General features: G+C 44.5%; 1 protein-coding gene across 1 annotated transcript in view; it reads right to left on the bottom strand.

The window, feature by feature from the left end:
• The window catches only part of LOC119431552 (lysosomal alpha-mannosidase), a 53,388-nt gene extending 34,291 nt beyond the window's left edge, over positions 1 to 19,097 (bottom strand). Inside the window, exons 1-7 of the mRNA XM_049657911.1 lie at positions 19,046 to 19,097; positions 17,992 to 18,089; positions 15,762 to 15,824; positions 14,438 to 14,620; positions 12,696 to 12,842; positions 5,874 to 6,005; positions 4,648 to 4,782 (exon numbers count right to left, since the gene is read on the bottom strand). Of these exons, the coding sequence (XP_049513868.1) occupies positions 4,648 to 4,782; positions 5,874 to 6,005; positions 12,696 to 12,842; positions 14,438 to 14,620; positions 15,762 to 15,824; positions 17,992 to 18,089; positions 19,046 to 19,097 (810 nt within the window). The remainder of the gene's footprint in view (positions 1 to 4,647; positions 4,783 to 5,873; positions 6,006 to 12,695; positions 12,843 to 14,437; positions 14,621 to 15,761; positions 15,825 to 17,991; positions 18,090 to 19,045) is intronic.
• Positions 19,098 to 22,143: the final 3,046 nt, after the last annotated feature.

The raw sequence follows: 22,143 nt of genomic DNA, 5'->3' as shown, positions 1-22,143 counted from the left end.
TACTCCGTGCTATTTAGGGCGGTTATAAGTTAGCCGTACATATATTGTTCGACGTGTTTCTTTCTGTCACTGGTTTGAGAAGGAAGCCTAAACGTAAAATTTTGTGGCAGATTATGGTGTGAATACGCAGCCAAAGGTAACATTGTAGCCAGTAACCATGAGTTTTTATTTTTTCAATAAATCTAACATTCACAATAACTGACCAAATGGAAGTAAGCTGTGAGCAGATATCACCTGTCGCGGACCTCGTTGACGGTAGAACTACAGGCCAACTCTGGCTTCACATGTGGTGGTAAGAAATTGTGGGGGCTGCCACTCCAGCAATATTTTTTAAACCTCCTTGGCCAGACCCCAAGGAAAACCAGATCTATGCTGACTTCGTCAGCAGGTGTCCGGAGCGCCGGGAGGCCCACGATGCTTGAGCCAACGCGGCTCTGCTGCGGCGACAGTGACGATGCCTTCACCATGGTGCGGGCGCCAGTGTCATATAAAGAGGAGAGCCGCTTGGAAGCAAATAGCTTACTAAGCGAAGTTTTCGTTGCTTACTTTCCCGGGTTTTGGCCTGGCTGCCTGGCAGTTGTGGTGGTGATAATAAAAGTTTAATAGACCCAACAAAACATACCACATTTACAGAGGTCAGCAATTCGAGAAAGTGATGTGCCAAGCGACATGACCGGACATATTTGTGAAGACATATGCAAAGTTCACAAGCAAGATCCCGCGAATTAACTGTTCAAATTTGTCGAGTATTAGTTCCGTTCGAATACTATAACGCACAATACAGTTGTAGCCTAAAGGGAGAAATATCGATGCCACTGAAATGCCGTTCCGAGTAATTCTACTGCATCGGCGGCATGCATTCTGTATGTAGCCGCAGTCGTTGCGCTGAGGTACGCTGAGCGTAGGCATGGGGATGGTTCCCCACAGTAACTTCAAGCCGTTACGTCAAAATGTCTCACATTTAGGCTGCTTAACCCTTTCAGACGCCAATGAATTCTGTTGGCTGAAAACTTACTTTCACCGCGTTTGTTGCATATTCAGAATCATAAAACGCATACAGCTGCAGAACACATTAGGAATTTTCAATTCTTTAGTGAGTTTGGTCAAGTTTACAGATAATGGACTCCATGCGAAAACTCACTAAAGGACCATTGTATATGAGAATAACTATTTCATGTCTAGCAGGCTTGCAATAAAAGCACCCATCCAGGCACTTGAAAAATGTGCCTGGTGCAACACACTCTAAAAACAATAAAAGGAGTACACCCACTACATAGAACGACATACTCGCACAGAGCCAGTACACAGAACCGTCTACCTTTCTACTCGTTTTACTAAAACATTTTGAATTCAAACTAGTAATACCATTCCAATCGGAAGTTTCAAGATGTATGCGACAGATTTTAAGCACCACTACTTTCATCGATGCTATTGCTGTTGACGTACTTTCTTAGCGTACACAATTGTGTACACCGCGTCTTAAGTTTAATTAAAAGACGAATTGATTGTCTCCACTTCCAAAATAAAGAAGGGGGTTGACAGATGAAGCTGCACACTGTGGTATAAAAGTTACAAACAGGGATAAGGTGCCCCAGAAAATCTGGCCAACGTTTCGATAGGAGTCAATTTCGATCTTCGTCAATAGGTCCTCCTATCGAAACGTGGGCCAACCTTTCTGAGACACCTTATCCCTATTTATACCCATTACACCACAGCTGTCTTAATGTAGAAACAAGAGTTAACTTTTTAACCAACATTGCGTTTGCGTTTATTTAAAACAAAGTGCCATGCTGTACTGGCACACTTCTGCGCTTCAACGAGCACAACCGTGCAACCGCTGACGGGTACACCTTTGTTACATCGTCATGGCGCGCCACGTAACGGAAATCAGTTTCTAATTTATTAGCTCCTCAGTTAACCGGGTTTCTATTTGTCAACGGCGTCACATGCATGCATCAAATACTGCCAATAAGGTTGTTTTTCTTTTTTTTTGCCAAACGGAGTCCGCGGAAACCTTATACTTCGCTCGGTATAGAAAGTTATTGATTTAGTTATTATTTATTTCACACGTACTTCCGATCCCAACGAGGATTTTAGCAGGAAGGGAACAAACATAAAAAATATATATTGAAAGAAGTGCCAGTATACGTAAATGTCGTGTACTGCTTTTCATTCTAATTTAATAGGAAGCGATACGACAAACAACAAACAAAGGACAAGAAATTGACTGTTTAAAAAAGGAATACGTTGATCAATCTATTATTGGAACTTTACACCAAACGACATGCATATGGTAAATGCAATAGTAAAATATCATCATCATCATCAGCCTATTTTGATGTCCGCCGCAGGACAAACGATCTCCAATTTACCCTTTCTTGCACTAGCTAGTTCCCCCTTCCGCCTGCACATTTGCTAATTTCATCACCCCAACCAACCTTATGCCATATTTGCCTGCGTTTCCCTTCCCTTGGCATCCATTCTGTAACTCTAATGGTCTGCTGGTTATTTGCTCTGTACAATACATGGCTTGCGCACCTAAATTTTTTTTTCTCCTAATGTCAACTAGAATATCGCGTATCCCCGTTTGCTTTCTGATGCACACCGCTTCCTGTTCCTTAACGTTACGCCTAAGATTTTTCGTTCCAATGCTCTTTGCGCGGTCCTTAACTTGTTATTGAGCTTCTTTGTTAAACTCCAAGTTTCTGTTATGTTTCTGTTACATGTTAGCGCAGCCGAATGCAGTGATTGCGCACAAATTTTCTGCTGATGATCGGGGTCCCCTATGAGTAATTTAATCTAGACAATGTACTCCTGTATAGAGTCTAGAGGCTGACTGGCGATCATTAATTCTTGTTACCTTGTCAGGCTATTGAACATTACGTTTTCTTCTCGATAGTAATATTTAACCCCACTCTTACACTTTCACGGTTAAGGTTCTCATTCATTTGTTACAATTCACCCCCAGTGTGGCTGAACAGGACACAATGTCATCTGAAAACCGAAGGTTGAGATACTGACCGTTGATCCTCACTCTCAATGCTTCCCAGTCTAATAGCTTGAATACTTCTTGTAAGCATGCCGTCAACAAAATTGCCTGATCCCTTTCTTGATAAGTATTTTTCTACGTTTCTTGGGGAGAGTTAAGGTGGCTGTGGAATCATTGCATATATTTGCCATAATATTCACGTGTGCCTTCTGTACTTCTTAATTACGCAATGCCTCAATGACTGCTGGTATCTCTACAGAATCAAATGCTTTTTCATAATCTAGGAAAGCCATATAGATAGATTGAATGCATTCCGCAGGTTTCTTAATTACCTGATTGATGACATGGACGTGGTACCTTCTAGAATATCCCTTCCTAAAGCCAGCCTGTTCCGATTGAAGTCAAGTGTTGTCCTGACTTTACTGGAAATTATCATAGCTGAATATTTTATACAACACTGAAAGCAACCTAATGAGCGTATAATTCCTAGTTTTTTAGTCTCTCCCTTCTGATGGATTAGTATAATGCTCGCATTCTTCCAGTTCTCTGGTACACTTGAAGTCATGAGGCATACCGTATGAAGGACCGCAAGTTTTTCAATATCTCCTCTATCGTTCATTAAACCGACTGTTATTCCATCTTCTCCTGCCGCTTTCCTCCGGGACAAGTCTTACAAGGGCCTTCTAGCATCATCGCTAGATATATTGAAAACTATATGAAGCAGCAGTACAGGACTTGATGAACGTGTTATACAAATGTGCACGCGACCAAATACAGTTCATCTCTCTAAAACACGTGCTTAGCTTCTGAGTATTGACAAGAAATTATGTAATATATTTTATCTAGTTATACATTTTGGGAGACTATTCAATTATTAATTCATCTAGAGCAGTCAGTTTAAAGTCTGTATAAAGCTGTCAGTTTAGAATAGGTATTCCTCTAGAGTTCCTGGCGTGAGTGTCCAGTGTCTAGGGTTGAAATAAAAAAAAATTCGTATCTCAATCGGACACGTCACAATTGAAACACCCCTGCTACGCTCATAAAATTTGAATACACATATAGTAACTGCACTGCACAGTAGCAGAGTTAAAGGAATGTAAGAATTGCGTCATGACTATCCAATGTGAACCCGCTATTTTCGAAGGGTGCGTTCTAATTCTCCGCAGCATCGTATACCATTTATATAGATAACTAAGAGGACAGCTTCGAGCCCAAGCAACGTAACGGATCTAGAAGACATCTCTGAGACTTGACGCCACCTGGCGTTGACAAGCAAACGGCTGAAAAAAAATACTACCCCTGTAATTTAACGCTTAGCGTACTACGTGAACATATGAAAAACGCTACGTGCCTTGCTTAGCTCATAAGAAAGCGTGACAATGTTTACTTCTGCGCAAGCGCCTTTCCCGTCGTTTTTTCAAGCATTTTTTTCTCAGCCGCCATCTTGTTTGGACAGAATAGTCTCCCGCATTGTTTTTGACTTCCATGCTGTCTTTGCGAAGTTCTCTTTTTTGCCGGCTTCCTTAGATTTGAAACTGTACTTAAGGCGGCGGCTGACCGCTTATAGCTGTCTATTTAGCCGTCTACCGCGAGTATTGGAACCCATCGGGAATGCTACTTTTGCGGTCGCTCCACTGAATTGGCACAGACTACGTTACCTGCGACTCGACCTTGGTGCCTCCTGGTCCGGTGACGCTCAGGACGACTGAATCGCCGGTGGATAGTGGCAGGCGTACGTACGGCGAGACCCGAGCACTTGCCGGGTTGTAGATGACCACGCCGAACTGGGGAGCCTGAGGGCAGCAACTTCGTCAGAGCTCTTTTACTCCGTACACAATGTTTAAATAACTGTGCACGGTGTTTTGAAGGCTTCTTCTCTTCTCCAAAGACAATTCCCGGCGCACACGTATGCTCACACTTTCGTCATCACGTACACGCTCATGCTCACTCAAATTCACCGGCACGCACTGACGCTCCAACTGTGGAGTGAGGAGTATGAGCCGGTGCACTCGCGAGCGAGTATGCCGAGCTGTGCTGCGTGTCTAAATGCTACAGAATCATACGCGATCGGTACGGGACTGGCAAGTGGTCTATTGGCTCCCGGTCAAGCGGTGCTAAGGCTAACCACCATACGTTGGAACGTTCCTCCAGTTGACTCGCCGATATTCTATTTTCTTGGATTGTAATAACGCTACTGGGCTAGGTACTCGCATGCTCAACTTCGCGAGGAAGCAAGGCTCATTAAATCGGCAGTGCGCTCTCTCAGTTTTGCAAGCGCAGAAAGCGGCGAACGCTCGATTTTCGCGGATGATTTGTGGCCGACCCTAACTAGCGATTCAATATCCCATCTACTCATTTTTCTGGAGAAAATAACCTTTTAGTTATTGTAAACGCCTGCACTAAAAAAATAAAAGACAAAAAGAAGACTAATTACTTCGGTATCATGGACGTATGCTGCCAGTGAGAAAACTTGAGTCAGCCTTTTGCCGTTACCATCAACAATATGTGCAACTGAAGAAGAGCTATAAAGACGCGCCCAATTAGAGGCGACGCAATGTCGCCTACAACATCAATATACGTAGAGATATTTCAGAGTTCCTTTCAGTGACTAAAGATCTATAGTAGTTTCCAAGCCTCATAATAATAGTTTGAAGAGTTCTGGTTAGACTTTGCGATTCCTGGGCGCGTATTTCCGAAATGATTTAACGCGTTAGAACTGTTCCTATAGGAGCAGACGTCAGCAAATCGCGATGTCCGACATATTACTGAAGGTTGCCGGCCAACGAGAAGCGGCTCTTATGAATGAGAAGCTTTGCGAACGTGGTTCTAGATTCATGAATCGAATAAGTTTTCAACAAAAGCCGCTAAACATCGTGTCACTTACCTTGTTATTAGCCGTGGTGTGCTTACAGTCACTCTGGTTTAGCAGGTGGCAGAACCCCAACCGCTTGGCAAGTTCGTCGGTCCTTAGAATGCCCGGATCCAACAGCGACACCAGGGTCGTGCTAACCAATCGCTGCGGAGGACGCAGGTCGAAAATTGCACGTTACGTCTACGTTATCAATAACCTCGTTCGGCGCTCGAATTTGATCGAACCTAGTATAAAACCCTACGGACTTGCCGATGACATTTTTTTCCTATTTTTTAATAGACATGACTTTAAAAGGGGGTGTTGACATCGGAAGGTGGTGACGGCTACTTCGTCTCACATGAGGGCAAAATAGAAGTACGAAACACGTCAGAGAAGAAGCAGAAACGCAAAAGAAACGCGTCATCAACTAACAGACGCGTAACATATGCTTGAAGCATTCAAGATGCTGCAGTAGAGATATAGCACATCGAATCAAATATAAGAAAATGTCATCCTGCAATGAATATTCAGCTCCGTTTTGTAGACACGGAGAAATGAATCCGCTTTATGTGGTCCATAGGAGCTGTGTTTTTTCTTTTTTTTTTTGAAATTGCAATGCATGTAGATTGTTGATGCAAATAGGAGATACGTGTGCATATATAGTGCGTTGCAGTGCGTGTCTTCTTGCGCACTTGTCGAGGACACTGATCAAACCTGAGCGACCGGGCAGCAGGTGTTTATCTCGTAGTACGTTACATTATCACTTGTAATCTTCTACTTTCCCTGTGGGGTGCCCTTCCCTTTTACCCCGGTGTGGGGTAGCAGGCCAGCGACACGCCCCTTCAGCCATCCTCTCCGCATTGCCTTTCATCAAACCTCCTTTCTCTGTCTCTCTGTTTCATATGGGACATATTAGTGGCGTATTTTAGGCATATGTTGCGGAATAGACGCGTATATTTGGCGCCGGGAGGTAGCCGCACTAAACGCGTAGCAATGTCGTCAGATACCAAATCGAACAAAGTTTGAGTGGTACTATTGAGGAAGCTCATCGCGTCGCGTAACATAGGAGCGCTGACAGTGGAAGACTCCGCGACATCAATCAATTCAAATTCAATGTTTAGTCCACGTCTCAGGAGTGTTCGGAACACAGACAGAATCTCGTACAAGGTATGGGGTTGTGCACCCCTTATCGAAACTTTACAATTTCCTATATATAATTAAACATCAATGAAACAGTAACATGACGGTATGGACAAGTGTTGATAAATAAAACGTTAGACATAACTTTACATAAACAATGATCTAGAATTAACTGAAATGCAAAGCATTATTCAGCGGTTCACACACATCTTGAAAGAAACACAAGGCACACAGCTCGATGTACCTGTCACTTAACGCAACAAGCAAGGAGATCGTCTTGCCTCGCATGACTCGATGCCATCTGATAAGATGTCGGTGTAATTCTTGGCGACATCATCCATGGACGTGCCCCTAGAGTGGAAATGATGCAGGAAATGCGGTTGGCGTGAGCATACAATGTTGCTCGGGTGTCAGGGCGCTCACGTGAGCGACAATACGAGCCTTCATACTGGCGACTCACGTGATTGCGTCGTGGTGTAGCAGCGTGGCGACGGCCTCGCCTGCAAGAACAATGGCAGAGTTGCTGTAGCGAAGTCGTCACGCATACAGTTACGCATAGGGGATGTCAGGGTAGCTCCGGTAGCACTACAGAAACAGCTGCAACGTTCTGAGGTAGGGGGTTCCCAAGCTGAGATTCGCGGAATTCGGGGGTTTCCGCGAAAGGCATTTTAGGGTCCCGCGAGCGGCTTCGGCAAAACGAATTCGACTCCATCCCTCCTTCGGTGGATTTTTGCATTACAGTTTGAATTTAACAATTAGAACTACCACATCCGCCCTTCGGATGTACAATTGATTCATCGCAACAATGACCGCGAGGCCGTGGATAAGCACAGCGGTGAGAAAAAGAACCAGGTGAAGGTTTCCACGGCCCTCTGGGAAAGAAAATGGGGTTTCCCAAGGCTAGAAAGTTTGGGAACCCCCGCGTGGTCTAAGGCAACTCATCGCGTACTTTTCATGTGTAGCCTGCGTTTGTATGAATGCAACGGTATAGCGTATCGAATTTCTTACGGCATCACAGTAATGCTATGGGACAACATTTACCTACGGTGCATCCTCCTTTGTCCGGAGCAAGCCTGAACCTGTTTTCGCCGACTTTGTTTCGACGGCGAGTGGAGGAGAACACAACGCGGCAGCAGTAGTCTTATTTTCTCTCTATCCCTCGATGCGATACGCTAGCACAACGTGAGTCGATTAACCCGTATCGATATACCCTCCTTGCGCATTAATCGATTCGCCTTTCCGATTACCGCGTTTACATTATAGCGTTCACGCAAACGCGGCTTCTGGTCGGCTTTAACTTTTCAACTAGCCGGACGTTGTAGCCCGTCGAAAAACAACGCGACAACGCGAAGGTGGTCGAGTGTCCCTGATTAGTAAGTTCTCATCATGCCTCCTATATAATGGTTTCCGAAGCCGATTACCGGCGCTTCTATTGCCTCTCACTGCGTGCGCCTGCGCTCGTTCAGTCTTGCTTGTAAGTACAAAGAACGTGACAAACACAGCTTTGTTAAATACAAGGAATCGCTATTGTTCCACCTCCACATACAATCATGTTGTGCACGGATATCGTTTTACCATGGCGGTTACAATTTTTTATTTATTTTTTATTTATTTATGAAATACTGCGTGCCTTGGAAGAGCCAAGCAGGAGGGGTAATTTACATACACAATAAAGCAGTAAATGTAGAGTCGGTGTACAACACAAAAATATCGCGACAAGCACGTTAGAAAAGTCTAATGCTGCGTTATACGAAGAATACAACGAAATATTTTTTATGCAACACAGCTTCAGTAGCGCAACAGTATAAGTCATTATTAACAAAAAAAGAACATCTGCAATAACAATAACAGGTTCATTAAGCAACAGGCTCAACAACAAGTTAGTTAAAGACGAAGAATTCAGCCAATTTAATTACATATATGTTCAATCGAGTTAATGCTGGACAGTTGTCCAATAGGAAGACTGCTCCACTGTGTTATTGTGCGAGGGAATGAAGATTATCTCAAAACGTTAGTTCTGGCACTGTAAGGTGTATGACGATGCCTTGTTCTGCGGGCCGTAAGTGGGTGCATGTAAGGCTGGGAAGAAAGAAGAGACAATTTGCCTTTAATAAGTAAAAAGCGAAATTTAAGTAATTCCATTTGTCTTCCTTAATTGCAACGTCTGAATATTATGTTCAATAATTTCAATGCACGGCCGCTATGGGGAGCTTTTCTATTGAAGAGCTTCTCGGGAATTCTTAGCGTGTAAGTAACCACAGGCGTCTTCTAATATTAAGCATTTCTCACGCTCGGTACCGTCGCAGCATTTGTGGAGGTGGGCTTGTGCTTTAGTCAACTTACTGGTACCGGCGCCCATCAGTTATAGGGGAGTTACGTGGCTCTTCGATCACCGGTGAAAGGTGAAGACAGCAGAACATTGATATGCATCGCAAACATGAAGCATTCAATTTCACCTTGCGACTATAATGGCGTGTTTGTCATTCTATCTTCCTTTAGAACTAGATTTCCCTTGGGCAATTTTGGTATGAAACTGTGTAACGGCTTTTGTTATCAGTGAAGCAACTCTCTGCATGTGCTTGCGCAAATGTGTCGACGCGTGATAACGATGCAGTAGAACGTGTTAATTTACGATCTCGTGAATGCTCCGCTTACCCAGGTGTCTGACTCGAGCACTTGTGTCACCGCTTCCAAGAACGGACAGTTGCTTGCTGGCCTGTTGACCACAGGAAAATGTCGGTCTTTCATCGAAAACCACGACGAGCACGTTTACAATGCAAGGTTAGGACAGCGGTAAGACACACGAAGTAATTATAATCTTGCATTTGTACAACTGCCAGTTTTAAACTACTTTGCAAAAAAAAAAAAATCAAACCTGGGGTTTTATGCGAAAAACAGCAATATTGTTACGCGAAGGACGAGTCAATTAAACGACAAACTATTTCCAGATTATATTTACAGGAGCGGTTGCAGCGCTGACCGATTGGATTCACAGCGCGTGCCCATTTCGTTCTACCTCCGCTTTGCTCGAGTGATGGCCTCGTTCAAACGGCGAAATACAACACGTGTGTAGCAATGTGATTATGAGGCACGCCGTATAGTAGCGGGCTCCGGATTAATTTTGACCACTCTGTTTTTCATCGACGTGCACCTAAATCTAAGCGAACGAGCACGCTTGCATTTCGCCCCCGTAGAAATGCGGCCCCCGTGGCTGGGTATCGAACCCACGACCTCGTGCTTAGCAGCACAACGCGATAGCCACTAAGCCACACCGGCGGGTTTTGTGAACGTACAACTGACTTATCGCATTTATGCGAATATAGGTCGACCCTTCATGTTGAATCCGTCGAGAAATATTAAAAATAATAATTCGAATATTGGCCGATCCATGTCCTTTTTTAGAAAAACGAAAAACGTGGAACTAATAAATAAATGTATTTATCCTAACCTCGGCAACAAAATCTCACTAGTCAATTCCACAAGCTGCATCCTCGTTGGAACTGCCAGAGAAGTCATCCCCATCGGATGCTTCCCAGGCGTTCTCGACAGTCGAAACCACAGAGTCATCGATGCCGTCGAGTGCGTTGGATATGCAGCATTTCTTAAAACCCGTCTCGATAATCTCCAGAGTGACGTCACGGCGTGCGATACGACGAAGGGGAGGATAAAGCATTTGTTAAATGCAATGAAGACGTCATGAGTGACTACAGCTTCTGCTTCTCCTTGCTTCTTCGTCGCGCAAGGAACGCCGTTAGCTCGGCACTATTACCAGCTTTGTTGGTGAATATAGGTAGATAGGTCATTAGGAGTAGCAACTACGAAAAACAAAGTAACCTATATACTAATATATATGGTATGTCAAATAAACTTGCAACCTTTCGGTTAGTTTCGAGCCAGAATTAAGAAAGCGCCGTGCAGTGAGGAAGGTGGTACTGCCTAAAAGCAATGAGGGTTTCTCTTTTTGTTCCCCACGGAATAAAGCGTTACAAAATAAAAGAAGACGCCAGAGAGAGTAATAGTGATTAACCGGGGAATAATGAAGGACGCGCAATTTTCGATGCCATTTTACATCAGTTCACTAAATACTACTAATCTATACTATTTTGTGGAACTTAAGTACCAAAGCTAAAATGTGGGCAGTCGTAGACGCTTTCGTGGAGTAATACGACATCAATTTTGACCACTTGTACGTTGCTCAACATGCAGGTAAATAGTTCACGAATGATTTTGCATTCCCCTGCCATTCCAAGATGTTTCCTTCGTGATTCATGGGTTTTTTCAGCTTGTCGGTTAATTCGACTTCGTTCTGTCGTCGTCTCCTTCTCTCAGCTTTCTCCTCACATATTTTTAATATATAAAGATGCGTCGCTGGCCGCGTACGAGGCATTGGATAAGTAGGTCCATTTGGAGTTGCGCATAAAAAGGAAGAAAGAAGATGTGCAGAAACAAGGCAAATGTGAACATCGTTTTCACTCTTTAAAAGATTAAAAAAAAACACTTAACCTTTCACTCGGCCACGCAACGCTTGAAACAGCGAAGCTGGCGATCGTAGCCCAGCCTTTTCCAGAAGTGCGCGCGAACTTTTCATCTTCTTGCTCATGATGATGATAATTTCTTTTCACGCGTCTCGGACTTACGGCCGTCACTGCGCGTTGCATAGTGCATTGCAATAGCGACACCGCGTTGCAATGCCGACACCGCGTTCCAGCAGACCCGCTCCGTGAATGCGTCTCTCTCTCTCTCTCTCTCGCTTTCATAGCGCGCAAATCCTCTTCACCTCGCAGAGCACGAGCGTGCGAACGCGCCAGCTATAGACGAAGGGGACGACGCGCGAACGCAATTATATGGTTCGCATAAATGCATGTCCTCCAAGCGTGGCTGTATAACCTAGTGGTTACGACACTCGCCTTGCGACTGTGGGTATGTGGGTTCGAACCCCGCCTCGGCGGAAAAGTTCGTTTTCTTTTGTTTCTTGATACGAAACACGAATTACGGCTGGCTTAAAAAGCTTCGCTGTTAAAACTGATAGCCTATATGAAGCATTGGGTACGCGAGAATACCAGGAAAATTGCATCAATCTACAAAAATTCATATACAGTACCAATGAAATAACTACAATGAGGTCACAAGAAATACAGTGCGTCTTAGTCTACCGTCTTTTACACTGTATCTCTGTATTTTTTTGTGGGGTGAAATGCTAAATGGGGTACCAACATGGCCAAGCTTGCACGATTTCAAATGACAAAGGGAATACGTGAAAGAAAGAGAAGAAAAATAATAAAAGCGATAAAATAGAAGCAATGGTGTATCGACGGCTGCTTCCACCACGCTGGCTCCATATGGCTATGTAGTCAAGCTGCTGAGCATAAGTGTACGTTATGGAACCCGAAATAGTTAGAAATTGAGCCGAAGCCTGTCACTGGCGTTGCTATCAGAAGTGACTGCTCTGGTCCTGATCAGAATCCGCAGAGCAGGACTAATGTTTGGGCCATCTCAAAGTCAGTTGCCAAGTGTATCCCGCAGTATTGGACAAATACTTGCCAGCCGCAAAGCCTGCTTCTCGGAGAGACCGAAATGGCTATCATTGTAGTGCTCTGATAGAACTAAGTGCACTGACACATTGATTAGATGCTCCGGCACCCTGCTGCAGATTTCCGGATAACCAATCTGATTGAGAAACTTTGACTGGTACCTCTCGGTTCATTGCGTACTTGCCTGTAGGAAGCCATTCGCGTATCGCACCAACATTTTCTGGCTCGGCCTCGTGGTGTAGAACCCCGTCCAGGTGCGACCCGGCATGTCCGTGTATGGTAGAAGATCTCCCGAGTAGCGAGGCCATGTCCTAGACTTCGCGCGCAGCGCCTTCGCAAAGAGACGCACGTGCCGGCACAAAAGGTGACGAATGCTGGCTCGCATGTTAAAGAGACGCTAAAGATATATGCGGACACTCAGATGCCTTTTGTTTGGATTAAAAAACATCTTTAATCAGTCAAACAAACAATCAATTAATCGATAAATCAATCAATCAATCAATCAATCAACCAATCAATCTCAAGTTAAATCTGTAATGGCCAGCCTATCTACTATAGGCATGACAGGTGATTTTGATACGTCAAAATTCTGATGTAGGCACGGCAAACACCACGCACAGCTTAGTGGTATTGATATGCTGGAGCAAGTTTTCATTTGATGACAGTTTACTAGACCACTTAAAATTCATTAAAAACTATACTAACTAATAACTGAAATACCATTTCACAATTTTGCTTCACAGATGCAGTCTCCGCAGCGAGAACACAAATAAAGCTGAAGTTTGTGTAAAAAATAATGGCGAAAGATGGATGGCGACGACTTCCTAAATTTCCACACAAGCTCGCCGGGACGTCACGGATTTTTACAGCGTCTGCTCTGGTCTATTTAATCACGCCGGTTGCCGACGCCCGATTTTTTGCAACACGGGTCCCTTAACGCTATCGCGTTAAAACCATGCTGCCGTAATCATCGCCGTCCACCATCAGCACGCGTCACATTCACCGTCGCGGATCTCTATAACTCGGCTCACGAGCTACGATCTATAGTAGAACACGCTCTCGCTCTTGGCCGGGCTGAACCATCTGCTTTATCCTTCTGAGAGCCGAACACAACTTAGGAACATAAACACTTTTCAAGGTGGTTTTTATTGTCTACTGTTACGTTATGAACTTCAGAAACAATCTTTGAAATTTAAATACCACGGTTATATGCCAAAAGCTGCGTCTCCATGTCTCCATTATCTCCTCATCCGTGCTATGGTAAAAACTGCATTTCATTGCTTAAACGCACATGTGAAGATGGAGCTGCTTATAGTAAGTACACTGCCATTTTGCTGTCGCGTCCGGTAATTTCACGCAATCTCAGTGATTTCGAAACACACCTCAAGCTTGCTTTCGGCTATCTGGGACAACACAGAGGTATAGCTCAATTTGGTGTCAAACTTTGCGAAAGAGGATGAGAACAATATGAGTAAATCACTTACTTACATTTACAAATGCATCATACCTCATACCCAGAAGGAATATTTTGCGTAATCACTTCCGAGTGAATTCCGAAAAAAAAAAAAAAGGTTGAAGGCAATGTGCAATGTATAAAGTATAAGGAGTCTTAGGAGGTTATGACATCGTCCTACTTGGACCGAAATTTTCATTGCCAAGCCCGGCGTGACGAAAGCAGTGACGTCACCGCGTCTTACTCACGATCGTCCCCATTAGATTATATGCCAGTCGAGCAAGGTAGTATGACGTCACAGATCGTAGTGTCGCAGCACCGGCCTCGTGCTGTCTAGGAGGCGTTGGCTGAACGCCGCAGCCACCGTTCTACTGATCGCTTCGGCCTTGCCGAATAAATGCGAAAACCACGGCTCGCCAATGTCGGCCACCGTGACGTCATCCTTACAGAAACGAATAAAGCGACCGGCCAACCTCAATGTAACAGGCGGGCGTCGAGTGAACCACGTAGACGGGTGTTCGCTGCTGCATCGCCTGCGAGATCCGGTTAGCTGTAGTGATGAACGCGTCCTGTTTCTGGAATCGGCAGTCACCGCGGGTAAAGGCCAGGTCCCCCCCGGACATCATGGCGACCGTGTCGTTCGTGTACATTTCCGTCTGCGCGTGCGCATCGAAGCCATACATAAAAAAAATAAGGTGAGCGCTCACGAAATAATAAACCAGGACGTGTAATGCGAAGGTGGTCGCTTGCAAGCATGGAGGATAAAAAAATAACAGCAGTGAGCAGCGTGACGCGCTGTAATTGAAGCCAGAGAGAGGCGAAACCCAATACGTGATCATGTATCGGTTTAGGTTTTGAATGTATCCCACCGCTGGTCTCGGCTATCTCAGAGGGCGCTCTTCCGAAAAGTGCGACAGCAATTCGCACGTGCAAAGAATGGGTGAGTGCAGACATTACCAGCAGCGACTAAAGTTGCAAGAAAAAAAAAAATTGGCGCGAACAAATGTGCACAGAGCCCATAGCAAAGCATGTGATTATGAGTGTATCGATAAGGCTTACCAAGACCCAAACGCGCACGGGCCCGAGTCTGTCGAGCGCAGGCTCGCGTGTAGGGCGCCGGATTTTGTAGAAACAAGGAGATAAAAAGCGAAGGGAGCGCCTTGACGGAGAATTGGTTTGCAGAGGTCGGCTGTCGGTGACGTAATGCTCACGCTTATATCTTTTTTCCTTCCTGCATGCTTGCAAGTACCATATGTGCTCTGTGTTTATCATGCTTAAATTATTGTTTTTTTGTTTATTGATATGGTATAAGGAGACAGCGCAAAAATGCGGCGCCGGCTTCTCCTAGGCTCTTGAATATGGTTAATATTGTTTCTTTTCTTTCACATATTCAACTTCTTTCCCACAGTGGAGAAGCAGGCTAGCGACACGTCGCTTAAGGGTACGTTTTCCCTTGTTCCTCAGCGCGCACAAGCAAAAGAAACTAAAAAAGAGAAAAAAGAAGAAAAAAAGAAAGGAACATAACAAGCAGCGCACCCGTACTTTTTTCCTTGCTTTTGTACTCTCGATGTTGTGCGCGCTGAATTCTACGACAAAATGAATCCATGCCAACTCGCCCAACTTTACGTTCTACTACCTCTCGCCTCTTTTTCTCATTCAAGTTCATTCGTCTCTCTCTCTCTCAGGTTCGATCCGCTCGATACGTGCAATACAGCCTTAAACGTGAAGGTCAGACAAGTATTATAAGGCTTCGCAATGACGCGCATGCGCAGTGGCACTTCTGGCGTGGTTGCGCACCTGTCGTTCGGCGTACGTGAGGAGGAGGTTCGGTATTCTGGTGTCCTGGAATTCGTAGCTTTCCTGCAGTGGGAAAGGGGAAAGGAAATGAAATCCCGAAAGCATGTCCTCACGAAAATTATTCGAAGATGTTATGGAAAGCTTACTGATGATTCGTGAAACGAAATATTCAATGTGTCGCAGTCAGTGGGCACATGACATAGTGAACCTTTAGGGGACTTTGCCGACCGCTTTTGTTCGGGAACGGCGTTCGCTGGCGTGCTGGGTATCAATTACAGTCGAACCCGGAGATATGAAACCCGCATATAACGAATTATTGTGTATAACGAACAGCAGTAAGGTCCCCTCGAAAATTTTTAATTAAATGTTTTATTTGATATATAGAATTACCTATATGGCGAAGTTGTTGGTGATCCCCTTCAGATTTGATATATCCGGGTTCGTCTTTGTTACTAAAGAAACTGCCAAGAGCATTACCCGCGCCGGAGTCCCGAATTTTTATGCTTAAAACCGTAATTCACCATCGTCATCATCAGCCTATTTTTATCTCAACTGCCCGGGACGAACCTTCAGTGACCTCCAATTACCCCTGTCTTGCACTGGTTGATTCCAACTTGCGCCTGCAAAGTTCCTAATTTCATCAGCTCACGTAATTTTCTGCCGTCCTCGACTGCGCTTTCCCTTCCCCTGGCAACCATTCTGTAACTCTAAAGGTCCACCGGTTATCCGCCCTACGCATTACATGGCCTGCCCAGCTCTGTTTTTTTTTCCCTAATGCTGAGTGGAATATCGGCTACTCCTGTTTGGTCCCTGATCTACCCCTATCTTCCTGTCTATTAACGTTACGCCAACATTTTTCGTTCCATCGCTCTTTGCGTGTTCTCAAGCTTCTTTGTTAACCGCCAAGTTATGTCCCGTATGTTACTGTCGGTAGAATGCAATGACTGTACAATTTTCGACGACAGCGGTAAGCTCCCGGGCAAGATTTGGTAATGCCTGCCGTATGCACTCCAACCTCTTTTGATTCTTCTGTAAATTTCCTTCTCCTGACCAGGGTCCCCTGTGAATAATTGACCTCTAGAGGCAAGCGTGCTCCTGCACAGATTCTAGAGGCTGACTGCCAATCATGAATTCTTATTTCCTTGTCAGGCACACTGTCGCTTTGAATTCATTATTTGAGCACCTGAATAATTATTTATTGAAATTATATCAGTAGTCGAAGTAAAGGAAAATGGTCTGACTTGTTCCAAGCGACGGCAAACAACATTACCTTGGTTCTGTCCAGCTACGAAGTATTAGCATTTCATTTTCTCATTTTGCCACAACTTACGTGGGGCACCAAATATAGTCAAACAAGCAAGTTTGAGAAGTAACATCTGTCTATAATGAGTCTGCAGCCTTTCCATTCACTGCATCAATTTGTACCTATATAGGAGGCAGGAGTCCGGCGAAAAACAAACTATACTAGCACACATCCGCCATTCACCATCAACAGACGTCTTGAAATCTTCACATTCGTACCTGGGCCTTTACTTGCTCGGTCACTTCCGAGGCAAGCTTCTTTATTGTACGAATATGTGTTCGATTTATTTCAGGATGCAAGCTAAGCTAACGCAACCTAATTCAAGGCAAAATGATACGAAATTTTCGTTTCTTCTGCGTACTTTCTCTCAGTCTCAAGTATGTGACAGTGATTGAGCACGCTACGTCTCCTTTGTATTATGTTACTTGTCATGCGTTTCCATTAACCTTATATACGTGAATTAAATTTGCCGGATACACCTGAACACCACTACTACTATCATACCCTACTCTGAACCCCCCCCCCCCCCCCCCCGCCTTTTTTTTTCTCACTCTTGTTTTGCAGCTTTCGATTTTCCCGCAATCTACTTATTGAACCTTTCCGCCAGAACAGTAGCAGATATATTTTCCAAACAGTAACCTCTTCATGCAGTCTCTATTGTTACATCGTACATCTTTCGGCCCCCTCGTTCTTACCGCTAATAATCGACGGGTTATTGTCACTGAGTTGCACATAGAGCTATCAAAGAGTATTCTATTGTTCAGTAATTGATAACGCGTTCCTTCTTAATTTGTTGTTCCCATAAATGCTAAGCTTGTACACTCCGTCTGCGCTATGTGTCAGCCACGTTCGTTCAAACCGTTCGCGAGTGCGTGCTAAGCTCGTCAGGTCATGCAGTTAACTCGTGCAGATACGTCGAACGCTTACTTCTGAATACATGCAGTACTCCGAACCGAAGGAGATGTGGCCCGGATTCACGTACGTGTTCTCGGGCACCCACGCGAAGATGTGACCGCCGTCTCCACCTGCGCAAATGCGGGCGCCCCCCTCCAGTTACTCAATTCACGGAGAGGCCCGCTCTATTAGTGTGGAGCAGTACAACAACATCAAACCGGTTTTGCGGAAAAACCGGTTATCCTGTTATTAGATTCACCGGTTATTCGGATTCAAAAACCGGATAACCGGAGTGATCGGTTATTCGGTTGCTTATTCGGTTAATAGTATCCGGATATTCCGATATTCGGATAGCCGGATACTTGTTCTTCTGTACTTGTACCAAGATTACTTCTCTTCCTGTCTTGTATTCTTATATTGGTAGTTACTTTTGCGATCGCTCGTGCAAACCCAATATCTGCTCTGGTTAACCTGCTTACATTTTCTTTTTTTTTAAATACCGAATATTCGTGTCCGAATATTCAGATATCTTGAATATCACTTTCACGAAATTCTGATAACCGGTTTTCGAGACCAGATTCACGTCCCTCCGGTTAAACCGGATAGCCGGTTTGACAGATACTTGCAAGCAATAGTGTGGAGCCCTTAGTTTTTTCAGAAGGACCACAGACAAGGCGCAGTAAGCATTTTTCAACCCTTCAGGGTGCTGGTTTGTCCAATGGCTATATCACACTTACCTTTCTGGCTGCAAAAAAATTTTGAAACGAAGCATATCTCGTTGCCAACCGTGCCGGAGTTTCGTGATCGTAGCTGATTGGGTGCTACTGCTGTCCTGACCAAGGAAGTTGACAACCTCCGTGGTCCTGACAAATAGCTTATGGTTAAGAAAAATTGGAGGACGCTTATGCTTCGCCTTTAAGAGTGGAACGCGATAGCATTCAAAGATCCCTGGCTGATTATCAGGCTTTTTTTTCTCGTATATTCAAATTACAATCCGACGCTATCACGTCTGTAGGTTGTGGTAAAGTCGTGCTTTATAATTTTCTGACGGATTTTACTTTGAGAAATTCACTTTTTCTTCACTAACGCCTTTTGCCACGTGACAGGCCTGTCCGGTTCGGGAGGATGTGGTTCGGCATGATTATTTCTGCCAACGATGCCGGCGCTTACGCCGACGCCGGATTTTCTGCGACACCTGGCCCTTAACGCTATCGCGTTAAAGCTAAATTACGTGGCCGATGGTGGGATAGAATATTGATTCCTCAGCCCAGCAGCCCGATGTTATAGCAATTAGGCGATAATTCTCGTTATTTATTGCCTAATAGGCCAAAATCGCACGAACGCCTCTTTCGTGCGAACGTCAACTATAAACTATGTTTCATACATCGGATACGACGCTGTGGAAGCTAGGCAAGAATTTCGGTCACAAAAGCTTTGATCTCTCCGCGCGTCCATCAATGCTTCGCGGAGCGTTCCGTTTATGCTTGGTTGCACCACAGTGGCGTTTGCTCGGGCTATCATGCACGGGAGGCTGCCGCGAAGGGCTAAAAATAAAAACGAAGAAAAAAACAACAAAAACAAGAACAAAAAGCAAACTGATTTAAAACAACGTGTTAGCAGCTGTATAAGTACATGGTTTCTTTGTCTCTAAAGATGAAATGATTTTATGTTCTTCAGGATTCAGCCTATATAAGGAACGTTTCACAGAAATCGGTCAGAAAAAAAAAAAAAACACCGGACTATTCCTAAGTGTGAATGCACTCACTGCAAGAGGTATTGCTAGCCTCCGCAGTGTTGCATCTGGTGTGTGAAACAGAGCATAGCTCTTTGAAATGATCGTCGCGTGCTGTGGCGCTCGAGAGCACATGCGCGCACGCCAGTTTCCTGTATGCCAATGTCGCAGGAATGAAATGGGCAGATTTATAGTATTTAATTAACCGCTTCACGATAGATTCACGACAGGGAGCTCAACGTATACAAATGCGATGAGAGAAGCAGTAGTTGAAAGCTATGCAAGTCGAACCTAGGTGTAGCGAAACGGGATATTAAAAAAAACTAATGAACATAACGAAGTAGGTGAAATTTCTGTTCGAATACTTATAGAAATTAATAGTTCAGTGCTCGCAATAGAGGATATAACGAAGTCATTCTGGCTGCACTTTAACTTCGCTATAATGAGGCTTTACTGACCGCCTGGTGGGCGCTTAAATATGGGAGACGAGTGTTTTACACTGATAGCTGTGAAAGTTGATTTCATGAAGTTTTTCAGCGGTCTGCTTTAGTGTTGCCGTAAATTAAGTCGCAAAAAAAAGTTATTCGTCCTCCTCATCGATTCGATGGGACCACTTGAAGGGACCCTAAAGGAAAATATTAGGTCCAGCTAGATTGGAAGATTAGGATAGTGCTACAACGAATTCGTCATTCGTAGTGAGAACGAATCTTTTGTGAGCGAGAAAAATTATGAAAAGCGGAAAATCGAAGTGGCGCCTCCTTTTGTGGACTGTGGTAACTCTCATGTGACGTCATCACTGGTTCATTTACGTAGAGCGGTGATGGGGGAAGGTCGCGTGGAGATGACGTAAGCTTGTACGCTTTTTTTGCGCGCGATTCAAATTTAGGAGCAGCGGAACCTTCGGGGGATATTTTCTACACAACTAACTTATGTATTGGCCCAGAGCAAACAATCATAGACTTCTAGACAAATAATTTACTGATTTAGCTTATGGTAATTATTTTCTTTAGTGTCCCTTTAAGGTCAAGGAGGTCAGTCATGGGAGAAACCAGCATTCTTTACGGCGTAATTTGTTTTTATCCGAATGACTAATTTTGCGACTGATAAGCTAATATAATAACAGCGTAGCTAAGTGGGCAGACCTTCACGTACAGGGTGTCCCAGCTAACGTTAGCCGAGCTGTTCAAAGGAAAAAAAAAGAATATTTAAAAAAACACGTTGCATGATACGATCACAAGATTTACGGTGTTTAGTTGTCAGATAACTGACGAGCAATCATCGTCGTTTTATATTTGTATCTGGCGCCCTGTTTTTTAAGTCCTTTCTTTTTTTTTCGTCCAACAGCTTGGTTAAAGTTAGCTGGGACACTCTGCATATGTAGCTATGACAGTTCTCGCTACTTACGCATTTCCAACGACTATCATGAAATCTCTTGAATTTATAAAAGAACCGATGGTTGCGAGAAGCAGTGAAAACAGCGTATAAATTTTGAATGGCGCTGAAAAATGCATTATCGACAGATTTCTCACAGATAACTAGCGTCACAACAGATTACTCAATACTGAGGTGATAAGAGCTAGCTTATTTTACGAGAAAAATAACGAAAGGAGTTACGCGTAATCGGGTATCGTTATGTCGGAGGACACACATGTGCTCAATTGGAGTCAGGCTAAATTAAGGCAGTGCGTACATTATCCCCACCACTAACGATCCTTTCGTGCTTCGGGGTTGAAAGCGTTACATTACTGGCGAATAATAATTAATCTATAAAGGGAAAACAATGCTTTTGTGCATTTACTCAGTAAGTCGTCCGCAATCGGGAAGGGGAAGACGAAAGGCGCCCAATGGGGGTGCAGTCACGTGTTCATGTATGGAAACACCCATGCCACGGCGCTTTAAATGGTCTATAAAAAGCAAACAAAAAATCTATCGAAAAGAAGTCTCAGAGATGTTTAAATTGCAGCGGCGTTTACATGAGTGCGACAAGTGGCGAATCGCACCGCGATTATAGCACATCGCTTCAGTGTAAACGGGATAATGTCGCATTGTTGCGACAGTACAGGGTAGTAGTTCGATGCGGGTTAAGTCGTCTCGTGCGGTGCCCTCAAACGCTGGCGCATCGCATTGTGGAAGAGAGACGGCTATCCCCGTGCGCTCTCCTCCGCTCCCCGGTGGAATGCAAATTGCCGGAAACAAGGTTCCCAGCTTGTTTCAGACGAAGGGCAATGGGCTACATGTAAACGCTGTCGCATCGTGATATACCGCGATTCGCTAAAGAATGTCACACGCAATGTCGAATTCACGTGAACGCGAATTATGTGTGCATGAGGGTTGATGCCCCGATGCGTTATGGCACATGCTGTACTGCGAGTAGACTTTCCCTGTCGCTGGGGATCAGCCTGCCAGACGAACTCGAGGGAGTGAGACTGGCTCCACTTGTCCTTGAGGGTGAA

Source organism: Dermacentor silvarum, chromosome 10 (assembly GCF_013339745.2).
Source record: "Dermacentor silvarum isolate Dsil-2018 chromosome 10, BIME_Dsil_1.4, whole genome shotgun sequence".
NCBI classification, from domain to species: Eukaryota; Metazoa; Arthropoda; class Arachnida; order Ixodida; family Ixodidae; genus Dermacentor; species Dermacentor silvarum.
Note: the sequence above shows the minus strand (reverse complement) of the source record. Positions and strands in the feature narration are given on the sequence as shown.